Source organism: Dasypus novemcinctus, chromosome 11 (genome assembly GCF_030445035.2).
Source record: "Dasypus novemcinctus isolate mDasNov1 chromosome 11, mDasNov1.1.hap2, whole genome shotgun sequence".
In the NCBI taxonomy this organism is placed as follows: Eukaryota; Metazoa; Chordata; class Mammalia; order Cingulata; family Dasypodidae; genus Dasypus; species Dasypus novemcinctus.
In genome coordinates, this window is record NC_080683.1 from 63386684 (window position 1) to 63399987 (window position 13304).

At 41.0% G+C, this 13304-nt stretch overlaps 1 protein-coding gene and 1 long non-coding RNA gene across 3 annotated transcripts in view; one reads left to right on the forward strand and one right to left on the reverse strand.

The window, feature by feature from the left end:
- LOC131280414 (uncharacterized) overlaps window positions 1–13304 on the forward strand; it is a 35438-nt gene that overhangs the window by 16995 nt on the left and 5139 nt on the right. The window contains exon 2 of the long non-coding RNA XR_011650099.1: window positions 6235–6363. This is a non-coding gene — a long non-coding RNA (uncharacterized lncRNA). The remainder of the gene's footprint in view (window positions 1–6234; window positions 6364–13304) is intronic.
- Window positions 1–13304, reverse strand: part of MDN1 (midasin AAA ATPase 1) — a 170754-nt gene that overhangs the window by 12212 nt on the left and 145238 nt on the right. For both annotated transcript variants that reach the window (XM_058307147.2, XM_058307146.2), the window contains exons 84-92: window positions 11967–12104; window positions 9123–9264; window positions 7764–7939; window positions 7146–7298; window positions 6252–6396; window positions 3910–4229; window positions 3512–3676; window positions 2322–2423; window positions 1429–1630 (exon numbers count right to left, since the gene is read on the reverse strand). In XM_058307147.2, the coding sequence (XP_058163130.1) occupies window positions 1429–1630; window positions 2322–2423; window positions 3512–3676; window positions 3910–4229; window positions 6252–6396; window positions 7146–7298; window positions 7764–7939; window positions 9123–9264; window positions 11967–12104 (1543 nt within the window). The remainder of the gene's footprint in view (window positions 1–1428; window positions 1631–2321; window positions 2424–3511; window positions 3677–3909; window positions 4230–6251; window positions 6397–7145; window positions 7299–7763; window positions 7940–9122; window positions 9265–11966; window positions 12105–13304) is intronic.

Below are 13304 nucleotides of genomic sequence, written 5' to 3' on the forward strand. Positions count from 1 at the left end.
GTCTTTGCAGAAGAAAGTAAGATCGACAGGCTAGGTTTCTGTCATTTCTAGTTTTCAGGATTTCTCAAAAGCCGGTTCTACCACTGCTCAGCTTTTCTATCCTCAGGATTTCCTATTCACCTATTGGCTTAACTGCTCATCCCCTACCCCTATATAAGTTATGAGGAAAAAGTTAAACTACACATGTAACAGGACTGATTTTTATTGCTACTACCAGACGAGTGAACCAGAAATAAAAAGGCCAAGCCCATGATTCAAAGCAACTAATGAAAATTACCCTCCATTACAAACTTGTAGGTAGGTATACTATAGCCATTATTAAAAACATAAGATGGGTAAGTGGATGTGGTTCAAGCTATTAAGCTCCCACCAACCATATGGGAGATCCTGGGTTCAGTTTCCTAAAAAAGATGAGCAAGACAGCAAGCTGACATGATGGGCTGGTACGGCAAGCTCACACAACAAGGCACAAGAAGGAAAACATAATGAGAGAGACAACAAAGCAGGGAGTGGAGAGGGCTCAAGCGATAAGGTGCCTCACTCCCACATGGGAGGTCCCAGGGTTCAGTTTGCAGTGCCTCTTAGAAAAGGAAGACAAGCACATGATGAGGGGATAGGGAGGAAGGGATAAATAAAATCTTTTAAAAAAAACAAGACCATAGACGGGGAAATGTGGTAATCGCAGCATTGTGACCTTGGACAAGTTCTTGAACTTCCTTGGTCTCAGTATGCTCAACTATAAAATAGAGATATCCTAGCTCATAGAATCACTAGAAGAATTACATGATTATGTATCAAAGACTCAAAAATTTTTGGCAAAAAGTTAAAGCTCAATAATATTACAGCTATTATTGTTACTACTACATCAGTTTTGTTTTTAAGTAAGGATAAGGAGAGAAAAAGAGTAATGGGCAGTACAAGCATTTCCGTACAATACCTTCATGAAAGGTGATGTCAACACAAGTTAACGTATTAGGAATGAAAGAGTGAAAAGTCACAAAGTGAACAGAGACTAACCAATGACTGACTTTCCTTCCTGAGCTGACATTTTTTCCTCTTTTATGTGAAAAACTTATTTCATGTTCATAGCTCCTTCCACTGCAAGGTCCAATCTGCAGGAAACTATGAAGAAATCCCAGTTTTAAGGAACCCTGAGATCAGCGCTGAGCTTGGATGTGGCCAGCTGCTACCAAGACTACTTAAAAAGGGTACACTAGACCCAAAATCCCTGGGCCTTCACACTTGGCTATGGACACCTTTACATGAAAAACAGACTGTATGTCTGCTGTTTACTTCTCACTAGAGAGAAAATAGTTTAAAAAGCCACTTCCTCTCCTTCCTAATAAAAAGTAGTGCTAACACTGGCAGGCACAGTCACACTGCATAAGCTCCCAGTGGGACAAAAGGAGAAGCCTTCCCTCCACGTACCATAGGTCTGCGCGTCATAAGTGTCGGTGCCTTCTTTCATGTGCTCAAATGTGTCTGCGTCCTCCACGCAGGCCTGCGGCTGGGTTGGTCCCTGCTCGACGTGGCTGTCCAAGTCCACAGTCCTCAGCCTCTTGTGCACACGCTCATTGTGATCACCCATGGAGCGTTCATTGTCGGCCTGCCCAGGTTTCCTCTTAAAACTCTGTGGGCAAAGAAATTCATCAGAACTTTGTCTTTAATAGCAAAATGCTAAAATAATAATAATAACCTTACAATTTCTCCATAAGGGGCTGGTGAGGTAAATTAGGTAGGGTCACACAAGAATAGAACACAATGCAGGTGGCTAAAAAGAATGGGGAAGATCTATATATACTTATACGGGATGATCTCTATGACATTCTTGTGTGTCTAAAATAAAGGCATGGAAGAAAAACAGTCACACATGTTCACTTATGTACACACACATGCACATCCATACATGTTACATATGCAAAAAATACCACTGAAAGAAGACACAGCAAAGGGATAGCACCAATTTGCTCTGGGGCTGGGGGCCAGGGGTGTGAGGGAGGCTTCTTTCAGGATAGGTTTTTATACACTAATCTTGTATCTTGTGCACAAATGACACCCCCCCATTAATAAAAATAATTAATTTTTAAAAGGTAAACCCCATGGGCAGTAAAAAGAGGAAGACTGATGCCTGGCAGCAGCACATGGCTCCTGGCTTGTGGGCTCTATAACAGGAAAAAGGCTGCAGTGATGGTTCCACAGGGAAAGTCCCATGGCCCTGGTCCTGGGACAGGAAAGACAGGGAGTGGGGCTTTTACCACTCTGCTTAGAGTATCTTTTTCTACATGCAACTTGCTCCTAAGGTTAGCTGAAGAGATAGAGACCTGTGTGTTTTTCCTGGCATGTTTCTGGGAGGCCAACCGGGCGATGAAGTTGGATTCGTGGCCTTCTGCTTGGTTTGCGTCTGCAGCTCCACTCCCGTGTTCCTGGGAGATCAAACCATAAAAGTATGAAGGTGGAGGACAGTATTATAAAGCACTTGGTCACCATACCATGCTGCTCACAATTTCTTACACTTATTATTCTCATCTCAGAGTGATTTAATCACACCTGCCTATCTGCTTGCTCTGCGGCTCCCCATGCCTAAGGCCTGGCCTATGGGCAGACACAGGAGAGGCTATACACGGGGCTGAGACCTGGAGCTGGATCACCCGCTTGGTGCCTTCACTTTGCATGGCCACTGAGTTCCTCATTCACAGGAGTGGAATGTCGCAGTGACGGCAAGACTGACTTCAGTTTGAAACCAAGCTTTATCAACCAGCCTGTGCCCTTAAAATTATCATTCAGCTTTACTGAGGCTTATTCTCCTTCAAATATAAAATGGGGAAAACTATAAAAAACAGTATCATTTATCCCACAGGGCTATTTTGAAGACTCGTTGAAGCAATGAAAATACTCAGCACCAAATAGATAGTCCAGAAATGGTGGTGGTAGTGCTATTAAGTAAAAACAGTTGTTACTGGTATGGAAAATGGGGCTCAAAGAGGCTAAGTGAAATGCCCAGAGTCACCACTGCAACCAGCAGGTCCTCCGACTTCCAGAGCTCTTACCACCACACTCCAGCAGCCCCAACTGTGACCAAATACAAAACAAAGCACCAGCAGGTAAAGGAACAAAGAAGTGCTTTGTGTTTCATGAAGCCTAATGAACAGCAAGGAGACGAAAGTACTATTCCAGGCACATTGCTCCATAAATCCTAAATTCAACCTTTCCTTTTCATGAGAGCTTTCTGAAAAATAAACTTGATTCTCCCATTGAGAACTCCCTGTTTAATAATAACTTCTTATAAAGCATAACACTTAAATACAGGCCAGGAAATATTATTTGGGGGTTTGTTGGGGGAGGGGCATGCATATAAAAATAAATGATCATTTTCTCAAAGAATAGGTTTGTTTAGATGTCAACAAGAAAATAAGCAATAAACAAACCAAGCACACTATAAATAATTTGGTTTCAGACACAAAGAAGAGACCCTCCAAGGAGGCAGCTGGCCATGGCAATGGGGACCCATCACCTCTTTGCCCTGCTCCTTCTCTGGCGCGGCACCAGCCAGCTGCACAGCCTGCTCGCTCTGCACATTCTCCTCCCCTGTCTGCCCGCAGGAGTCATGCTCTTTCTTCTCTGCGGCCTCTGGCACCTGCTCCTCTGCATCAGAGTTCTCTCTTTCTTCTTCCAGCTTCTGTGGGGGAATCAAACGCAATGTTAACCGCTCTGTGGCAAGGCAGGCTCTCCCCACTGCTCTCCAAGGGGATGTGCCAGAGCAAGGGTCTCACACCAAAACTTAAAAATTCCTTGGCAGCATCACCTAATGATGGAGAAGTACCCAGAAAGAGATTCTAGTGGGGATATAGTCATTTCTCCTTCTCCTTGTTACTATTTTTAACGTAAGAAAAACCAGAAACCACACAATACCTGAGGCTGAAGACCTTGGCCCACAGGGATGCCGTTCTCCACGCCTTCTTCGCTTGGCTCCTTGTCCTTTTCCTCCAGAGATGGCTGCTCCTCCTCTAAGTTTTCTTCAGGTTCAGTAGTATCTTTGTCTTGGTCATCAGTTCCTGTGCCCATCTCTTCATCCCTTTCAACCTTGTCATCTTCTTGGGGGACTTCTTCGGGCTCCTGCTGACCCTGACCTTCCTTCTGGTCAGCCTCAGCCTCGTCGTTTATTTCCTCAGCTTCATGGCCTGCTTCTTCCGTATCCATTGGTTTTTCTCTTATTTCCAAAGGATTCTCTTCTGTAGAGAAAATACAACCCATGTTCAAATGGAAAAAATTCTGTTTGGAGAAGTTTTACTAAAAGGGCTTTTCTATACTTTGGACACTTCAGAAAGTACTTTGTTAGCAAATAATTTTGTGAAATAACTACTCCTTAGTTTTTTTAAAATAATACTTAAAGTGAGCCTGGATATTTTCCTAAGGAAGACAACTTCTTAAACTCTCACAATGGCTCTTAATTTTCTCGGTTGTTGAGTTTTCTTTAAGGTTGAAGTTACTATCTATGGAAGTAAATGCCATGATTCAGATTCCAAAATTATAAGGTAATGAAATGGCTCATCAGAAGCAAGAACTTATGATTTAAGTAATGAACTACGTATTCAGAGGGGGAAATGTTCTGAACATGAGGAAACAATCAAATCATTAACAAATAACTCTGGTTAAATAGTAAGTAGACAAGTTTATTTTACCTCAAAGTTAAAAAAATTTTTAAATGATAACCACTTTCCAGATAAAATAGATGTTAACATTGTGCCATGTTTGCATCTAATATCTGCCACTTGCTTTTAAGAAATGGTTTGGGGGGGGGGAGAGAAATAAATAAATCTTAAAAAAAAAAAAAGAAAAAAAAAGAAATGGTTTGTGTACAGCTGTCAGGTGATAGGTGCTTTCTCAATTCCTACTTTCTCAAAAGTCACCATAACCTACAGTTGTTGTATACTATTCCCTTGCATGCTTTTATACATTTGATGTACCTACCAGCAATAAGGAGTATTCTGTCCTATGTTTTTTTAATTTTTTTTATTTATTCCCGCCCCCCTCCCCCCGCTGTTGTCTGCTGTGTCCATTCACTGTGTATTGTTCTGTGTCCACTTGGATTCTTGTCAGTGGCACCAGGAATCTGTGTCTCTTTTGTTGTGTCATCTTGCTGCATAAGCTCTGTGTGTGTGTGCGGTGCCACACCTGGGCAGGCTGTGTTTTCTTCACGCAGGGTGGCTCTCCTTATGGGGCATACTCCTTGCGCGTCGGGCTCCCCTACGCAGGGGACACCCCTGCATGGCAGGGCACTCCTTGTGCGCATCAGCACTGCGCATGGGCTAGCTCACCAAACTGGTCAGGAGGTCCTGGGTTTGAACTCTGGAGCTCCCATGTGGTAGGCGGACGCTCTATCCACTGAACCAAATTCGCCTCCCACTATGTATTTTGTATAGTGTTTCTTGTACTAATTTTTCCATAAATGGTTATCTTTTTAACTTGTCCCCACCACAACCATCACATGGTGTTTTTGTGTTGTTTTTTTCTAATTTTTTAAATCACAAATAGGAACTCTGTACATTTAACCAGTTTTTAAAAAAAATTTCTGAAGAAAGAGATCTCTAAATATATACTTATGATTCGTTAAGCTGAGTTTGCTAGCTCCCATCTTTCCATCTCATTAACCATGGTGAATGTGAGCCTCTATTATGTGGCACCTCCTACAAAATGCTTTCAATTTATACCAGGCAGCATGCCCCAGGGGGAGTCACTGGGTTGAAGAATGGGTGATAAAAGTACTAGATTACTGCTGGCCATGTGATTCTCTAGGGATTATTCAATTTCATTCCCCATTATAATTTCATATTTCAGAATAAACACACAACACAAGCACAACAATCAGTCACTGAAATTTTAGGGAAATTTTAGTCATTTCCCTATAAAAGCTACACCTGGGCCTCACAAAGGGCCCAGGTATACAGACTGCACAGTGTTCACATCAACCCATGGGGCTGTACCAGGGGCTGTGAGAGACCGAGGGGGTGTGATGAGGTGCCATTAGGCAACAGCAGTGGGACGGACCTGCTAGTTTAGGAGCTTTAGGCCTACTCAGATGAGACACACATCAAAGGAAAAGCAAACAAAGTTTGCCAAAATGGAATTGAGCTGCCCAGATATGATTTATGACTTGGCCATAACAAGCAGGCTAGCTCTCTTAAGAGGAATCAATTTTTTGTGCATTTTTCAATGAGTTTCAACTGGTCTCTTTAGGTTTCTGAAAGACGAACCTCCTTCTTCATTGTCCGTGTCCTCATCCCCATTCTGGTCTTGACTATCAAGGTTCAAGTCATCTGGAAGTTCCAAGGCCTCAGGTTCGGGAAGTTTTTCCTGATTGCCATGGTAAGGATCCACCTCATTCTCATCATATTCCCTCTACAGGGCAAGGGAGAGAACAGGACAAAAAATGTTTTTAAACTTAGCATTCACATAAAATTAGCTCTGAATAGTTACACTATGCTGGGAGAATACAACACCTCTTCCCTATATTACCAACAAACATTATTAGTATTTGAATAATATGGTTAGATCTTCCATGTTAAAATTTCAAATTTCACTTTCTGTGCAGGTTCTCCAATGACAAGACATACAGTGTTACTTAATCTCAAAGAAACTAAAGTTATGGGAAGAAATTCAGAAAAGGACCTTAGGTTTTAGCTTCAAAACTATAGCATGAGCCCAAATAGCATGAAGACCCTATCTAGTCAGTAACCAATAGTTAGATATTTTATGTCCTGTTAAGAGCTTCTGTTATATGTTCTTTTATGAAGTAGTGGAATAGCAATCAATGAATAGGATAAAAATCAACACTCACAACCAGGGCAAACACCATTTTTGGGAATATCAAGAAAATACCTTGTGAAATCTGCAAAAACCTATTATCCACCAGACATCTAAGGGACAGGTTTAAGTGGTACCATTTTCAAGTGCTCAGTGTCTATGCCAACTGAAAACAGGATAAACCAGGTCTCCATCCAAAGCCTTAGATAGCACTTGCTATGGGGGACAGCTCCAGCAGAAGACAGTCACGTTGTCTGCTGTCTTGAGCCACCACCCCAGGAGCTGTGCAGTATGTGTCCCTGGCCTCGAGTCAGGGGAGTGGATCAATTTCAAATCTTCATTACCTCATCTATTTGTTCATTAATTTTTTCTTGGCCTTGTCCACCATCATTAGCTTCAGTTTCTTCCTTTTCTTCTTTGTTATCTTGCTGGTTTTTATCTTTGTTCGAATTCCCAGCATCCAAGTTTTCATCTTTGGCAACAAGTTCAGAATCTTCCTAAATGTCAGAGACAGAAAGAATACAAAATCACCACCTGTGATACAAGAAACTGCTTCCACATGATTGACTCTATCTCTATCCTCGGGGTCTACCCCAGGGAAAAACCCAGGGCACCATCCATGGCTGGAGAGAACAGTCGAGTCTGTCCAGATAGCAACAGTAACATTTGGTGCTGAAGGTCAATGTGCAACCAGAGTCAGCCCAGAGCATCTGGACTAAGCAGCTTCTTAACCTCTCTCCTTCATAACACATGGGATGGCCCAGGTCAGGATAATCTCTTAGCTCTGATTACAAACACTGAGACAGAGGAAAAAACAGAAAATAGAGGGAAAAGGGGAGATGGAAGAAAGAGAAGGAAGAAAAGAAAAGAGGAGGAGTAAACGACAAGGAGTGGCAGGTGGTGAGAAGATCACCTCACCTCCTCTCAGCCTGAGACTTTCAGACGGGGGCCCTTTCAGTTACCTCATCCATTCCTGGTCCTGTTTCTTCAGTTTCACCATCTTCTTCCTCCTCCTCTTCCTCATCATTGTCATCACCCCAAAGCCTCTCATCTAGTTTGTCAGCTTCCTCTCCATTGAGATCACCCATCTGTTTATCCAGGTCTCCACCCTCACAGTCGGATTTCTCATCCTCCTCCTCTGCAAGGAAAGGCACTGACCATTAGTAAGGCAGTCCCTAAACCGACCCCGTCTTGGGAATGGAGGAGACCCCTGAACCCACTCTCGGGCAAGGGCCTCACCTGGGAATTACTGCCTGTCTCTACATGATGCCCAATGGGTGCATGCCTTCAGGCCAACTGAAATAGGCCTACTGTTGGAGGAACATCAAAGCCTGCAGTGTGTTACTAGGCAGGAAGAGGAGTGCTGGAACAGCCTTCAGGATGCCTGGTCTGGTGCTGGGGGAATTCTGATGGGTTTTAGGCAATCTCACTGGCTGGAGTTTGCTATCTGTGAAATAATGGAGTTGGACTAGGTGGTTTCCAAGGTTCCTCCCCCAGGTCCTACACTATATTTGCTTTATCTAACATCTTAATCATGTCTAACTCAATTAATTAGAATTTTCTTGCCTTTGTCTTAGCTTTGAGGTCTACTTTGCCCAAGGTTATATGCTGCAAGGTTATATAGGCAAGTGTATACTCTTCTACTCAGGTCAGCTTTCATTTCTGCAAGGTCATTGCTTAGGATAAGATACCATCTCAAATTAAACTTTGGACAGAAATTTAGGGCAGTAGCAAAATTATGGTTCAAGTATTCAGTAGATGCTAGAAGAAATCATAATGTTCAAATATGTAAAATGAAAAAAGCTGACTACAGAACTGAATATGATCTGTGTGTATATTAATGCAGTATACAGAAAGAAATATACCAAAATTCATTAAGTAGATTAGGTGGCAGGCCTCAGGGTGGTCTATTTTTTCCTACATTTTTGTTCCAAACATTCTACAAACATCTACTATTTTTTCAGTTAGGAAAAAAGTTATTTTTAAAAAACTACCCAGACATTATACTTCTGAGTTGAGAGTCCAGCTCTGTTAGTCCTATTGCCCCCTTGCCTGTTTGGGCTCCCCTGAAGCACACTACTCAGCCACTGCATCCAGCACAGGAGAGGCCAGACATCAGCCAATGTCTCCGTTTACCTGGAGAAGAATCTTAAAAACTAACTCTAGGCTTCAGTCTTGGTGGTTATTTTTATTTGCACTTAGGCATACTAACCAACATGTTCCAACAGATTATTGTTAAGTTCTTTACTGGAAAAATGGAATTTCCTGGGTAAAATATTTACTTTTCAAAAACAAGAATGAATTGACAGATAATCTCAAACCTTGTTCCTCAAGCTCTCCATCATGCATTTTCCCATCAAAGTCTTCTGACATCTCAATGGCATTATCCTCGCCCTTAATATCCGGTTTTGAGTCTGGATCCTCTTTATCTTTTTCCTGGCCCTTCTGAAATGTATCTTCTGCCTATATAAAAAAGCATTACAGAAAGCATAAATAAGCATTGTAACTTATGTTTACTTCAGCTCTAAATAGAATATAAATGCTAAGGTTAATGGTGTAAAAATATCTCTGGGGGGAGAAAAAGAGAACCAACAGAGAGAGCCATATGCAATCATTTATGGTTTGTTTTATTTTGCTGTAGTTAATTTCTAGCTTTATTGTGTTTGTGGTCAGAGAATATGGAGTGATATTGAAGTTTTCTTCATGGGGATTACAAAAAATATCCAAAGACATTTGAAAAGAATATGTATTCTGTGTCATTCAAATCGATTTTTTTTTGGTCACTCTAATCTCTCATAGGCAGCCATTATAAATATACTTTGTTAACTTTTCCTTTATTCATATATTTCAGTGCTATAACATCTGGGGCAAAAAGACTTATGGCTGTTATCTCTTTCATTATGTTTGATTTTTTAAAAAGTTCTTTTCTTTAAATATTAAAGTAAAAAATTTCACTAAAATTCTAAGCAAAATAGCAAAAACGAGTTTCCTAAAATACCACATCCTCCAAAACTTCCAAAGAAATAACTACCAGTGACAATTGGTCAATCCTGGACTATTGAACTATTGGTGATACAGATTGTATTTATCAATACCTTGCTCCCAACATCTCTTTAAACAAAAAACAGATCATACTTTACATACTGTTTTCAACCTGCTTTGGAAAAAAAAGTGCCTTGATACAGTTTCATATTGATACATATAAATATGCACATATAAATATTCCATTCTGCTTAATATATAGTATTGCTCTGCATGAATGGTAACATAATTTATATAAACTCCTGAAAAAACCTGAACTGTTTTCCAGTTTTCACCATTATAAATAATGCTGTGAACATTCTTGTAAAGACAAACACACCCCCCTCTAACATATATCTTTGATCTTTCTTAGTATTTTCATAAGAAAATACAGAATTGCTAAGCCAAAGAATAGACATTGCCAAATTGTTCTTTTTATTCTACTTAATGCTCTTTGCATTGGATTGTTCAAGAACATTGTTTTCATCCCCCATACCTGCCCAATTAGGAGAGTAGTATATGCTGATTACGTTAAATTTGAAAAATACAGAAAAAGAAAACAAAAAAATTAAGAGTCACCATAAACACCAACATTACTCTGTTGGTTTATTTCTTCCAGTTTTCCCTGCCAAGAAAGAGAAAGAGTTTGGTTTGTTCCTTTATTTATTTTTTAAATTTCTCTCCCCTTTCCTGCCCATCCAGTTGTCTGCTCTCTGTGTCCATTTGCTGCGTGTTCTCCTGTGTCCACTTGTATTCTTGTCAGCGGCACCTGGAATCTGTGTCTCATTTCACTGCGTCATCTTGCTGCATCAGCTCTCCGTGTGTGCAGCACCATTCCTAGGCAGGCTGCACTTTTTTTGCCCTGAGCGGCTCTCCTTATGGGGCGCACTCCTTGTGCATAGGGCTCCCCTACATGGGGCACACCCCTGTGTGGCACGGCACTCCTTGTACGCATCAGCACTGCATGTGGGCTAGCTCATCACAAAGGTCAGGAGGCCCTGGGTTTAAACCTTGGACTTCCCATGTGGTTGGCGGACACCCTATCCGTTGGGCCAAATCTGCTTCCCTGTTCCTTTATTTTTAATAGCTGTAACCATACCTTAAATAGAAATGTGTGGTCTGCTGTACACTTAGAATATGAAGAAATAAGAAGAAATTCCACAAACTGATTACCTCAAGTCACAGTTAATCTAAATGACTCACAGCTATGTACAAAACAAAACCACTACCAACTGAGGTAGGCATTGAAAAAGCAATGCAACAATCTTAGTTCAAAGATCTGAATATTTCAGAACTCTTTTTTTAATTTCTTTACCCTTACCCCCAACCTCTCCCCCCCATTGTCTGCTCTCTGTGTCCATTTGCTGCATGTCCTTCTGTGACCACCTCTATCATTATCAGCGGCACGGGAATCAGTGTTTCTTTTTGTTGCATCATCTTGCTGTGTCAGCTCTCCCTGTGTGTGGGCACTGTTCCTGGGCAGGCTGCACTTTCTTTTGCACTGGGCGGCTCTCCCTACAGGATGCACTCCTTGCGTGACACAGCACTCCTTGCGTGCATCAGCGCTGCACATGGGCCAGCTCCACACCAATCAAAGAGGCCCAGGGTTTGAACCGCGGACCTCCCATGTGGTAGGCGGATGCCCTATCCATTGGGCCAAGTCTGCTTCCCCACAAGAACTCTTGATTAGAACCAAAAAGGTATAGATTTTTAAAATTTCAACATGTCTTGAAGACATACAATAACAAAGCTTTTCAATAGCAAACACCAGTATTGTTGCTTAATCCAATTATCACTTAAAATAGCCAAGCCACTTAACCATAAAAGAACTGCTACTAAAAAATTACTCATCAGCAAAAATCTTCCAATTCAAAATGGAATATGAAAAAGTAATTTCCCTCCAAAATTATAGCCATGAACAGCTGAGTTGCCAAGTTCCTTTTGTTGTTTTAAGCTTATATACATCTACTCCCCAAGTTCCAGTGTCACCAGGGTACTACAAATGACAGTCTGAAAACCACTGACAAAGGAAAAACCATTTCTAAGTCTAATTTAAATATTGAAAACTAAGAGAAAAAGGCAGTCAGGGTCTATATACAGTATGTACCACACCATGTACATACTTCAGCCATGTGAAAACGTACCTGTTCTTCATTTTCTATCTGGTCGCTCACGTCCTTCATGCCCTCACCTTCTCCAATTCCACCTCCCTCATAGTCATGGAACTCAGTTGCTCCCTCTCCTGCTGAATCATCCATAAATTCACTGGGCAGACAAAATCCCTTGACAAAATGGAGTACGAAGTTAGGAACAAAAGCAATAGAGGGATTTCCTGTCCTGCCACATGAACAAAATAATTAACAAATGTTTAATTCCTTTTCTAGCTGAGTTATCTTAAATCTGATGGAAGCACAATAGACCTTTGACATCCTTTTCCTTCTCAGGAAACAGTTATTACTTGGGAAACAGTAATAACAAATATCAGTTGTTATTATGCAGTTCCTCAGCTTGACATAAGATTTAATATGTGAGATTTTTGACTCTGGAAAGGCCTTTGGCTTGTGGTAATTTGTCATTTTGCCAAAACAAAAATGTGAATGATGTGTACCAGAAGGACAGGATTTAGGATCAAGTTGCTGAGTGAGAACAGAACCTCCTCCCAGTCCCTGAAGTCCAAAGGAGTTTGATCCTTCTTCATTAATTTCCCAAATTAGTATTCTTGAGAGCTGAAAGGGGAAAGAAAGCGAGAACGTGTAGCCCTACAGGTATATAGATGCTTGAAACAGATGCTACAAATGGGAAATCTCATTTTTTACTTTAGATACTAAAGAAAAACATATGTGACTCTGCCCAAATAAATTCATGCTAATAAATTCATTTCTTTAAAAAGAAAAAGAAAAAGAAAAAAAACAAAGACTTTCCCAGCTCTTGAGGTAAACCTGTCACAAATTTGGCCTCTGGCTATTTATTGCTAAGGCCCCGGGCACAGTGACAAATGGCATCTGGACTGCAGGCTGAAGAACAGAGTCATTCAAAGTAACAGTTGTGAAGGGTTAGCAAGATTGTCTTTGATGTTGAAAAATAGGCTGAAATTCAACTACTAATGCTGTGATAGCATAAACAGAAAAAACAGAACAATGCTTAGTCAGAAATTTTATAAGAGAAAATACATGGTATCAACCTATTTGCCAACCAGAGGGTGAGAGTGAACTAAAAGTAATCTACTGAAAGTCAGCCCTCGACACAAAGGTGTCTTTTCACAATATTTAAAAAAAATAAATCACAACAAAATAATAATAAAAAATAAGCTGCTAACTAGCAAGGAATTCGCTTCCAAGACCAGCAAATCCCGACTGTGACTTAGTTACTCAGGAACTGCTTTCTGTGGATCAAGTGCTTTAATTATAGCCTAGATCTGTAATTTTCACACTGTGCCTGACCTACTTTCAAGTTCCTTCAGCACCAGAGGATATGAATACAAT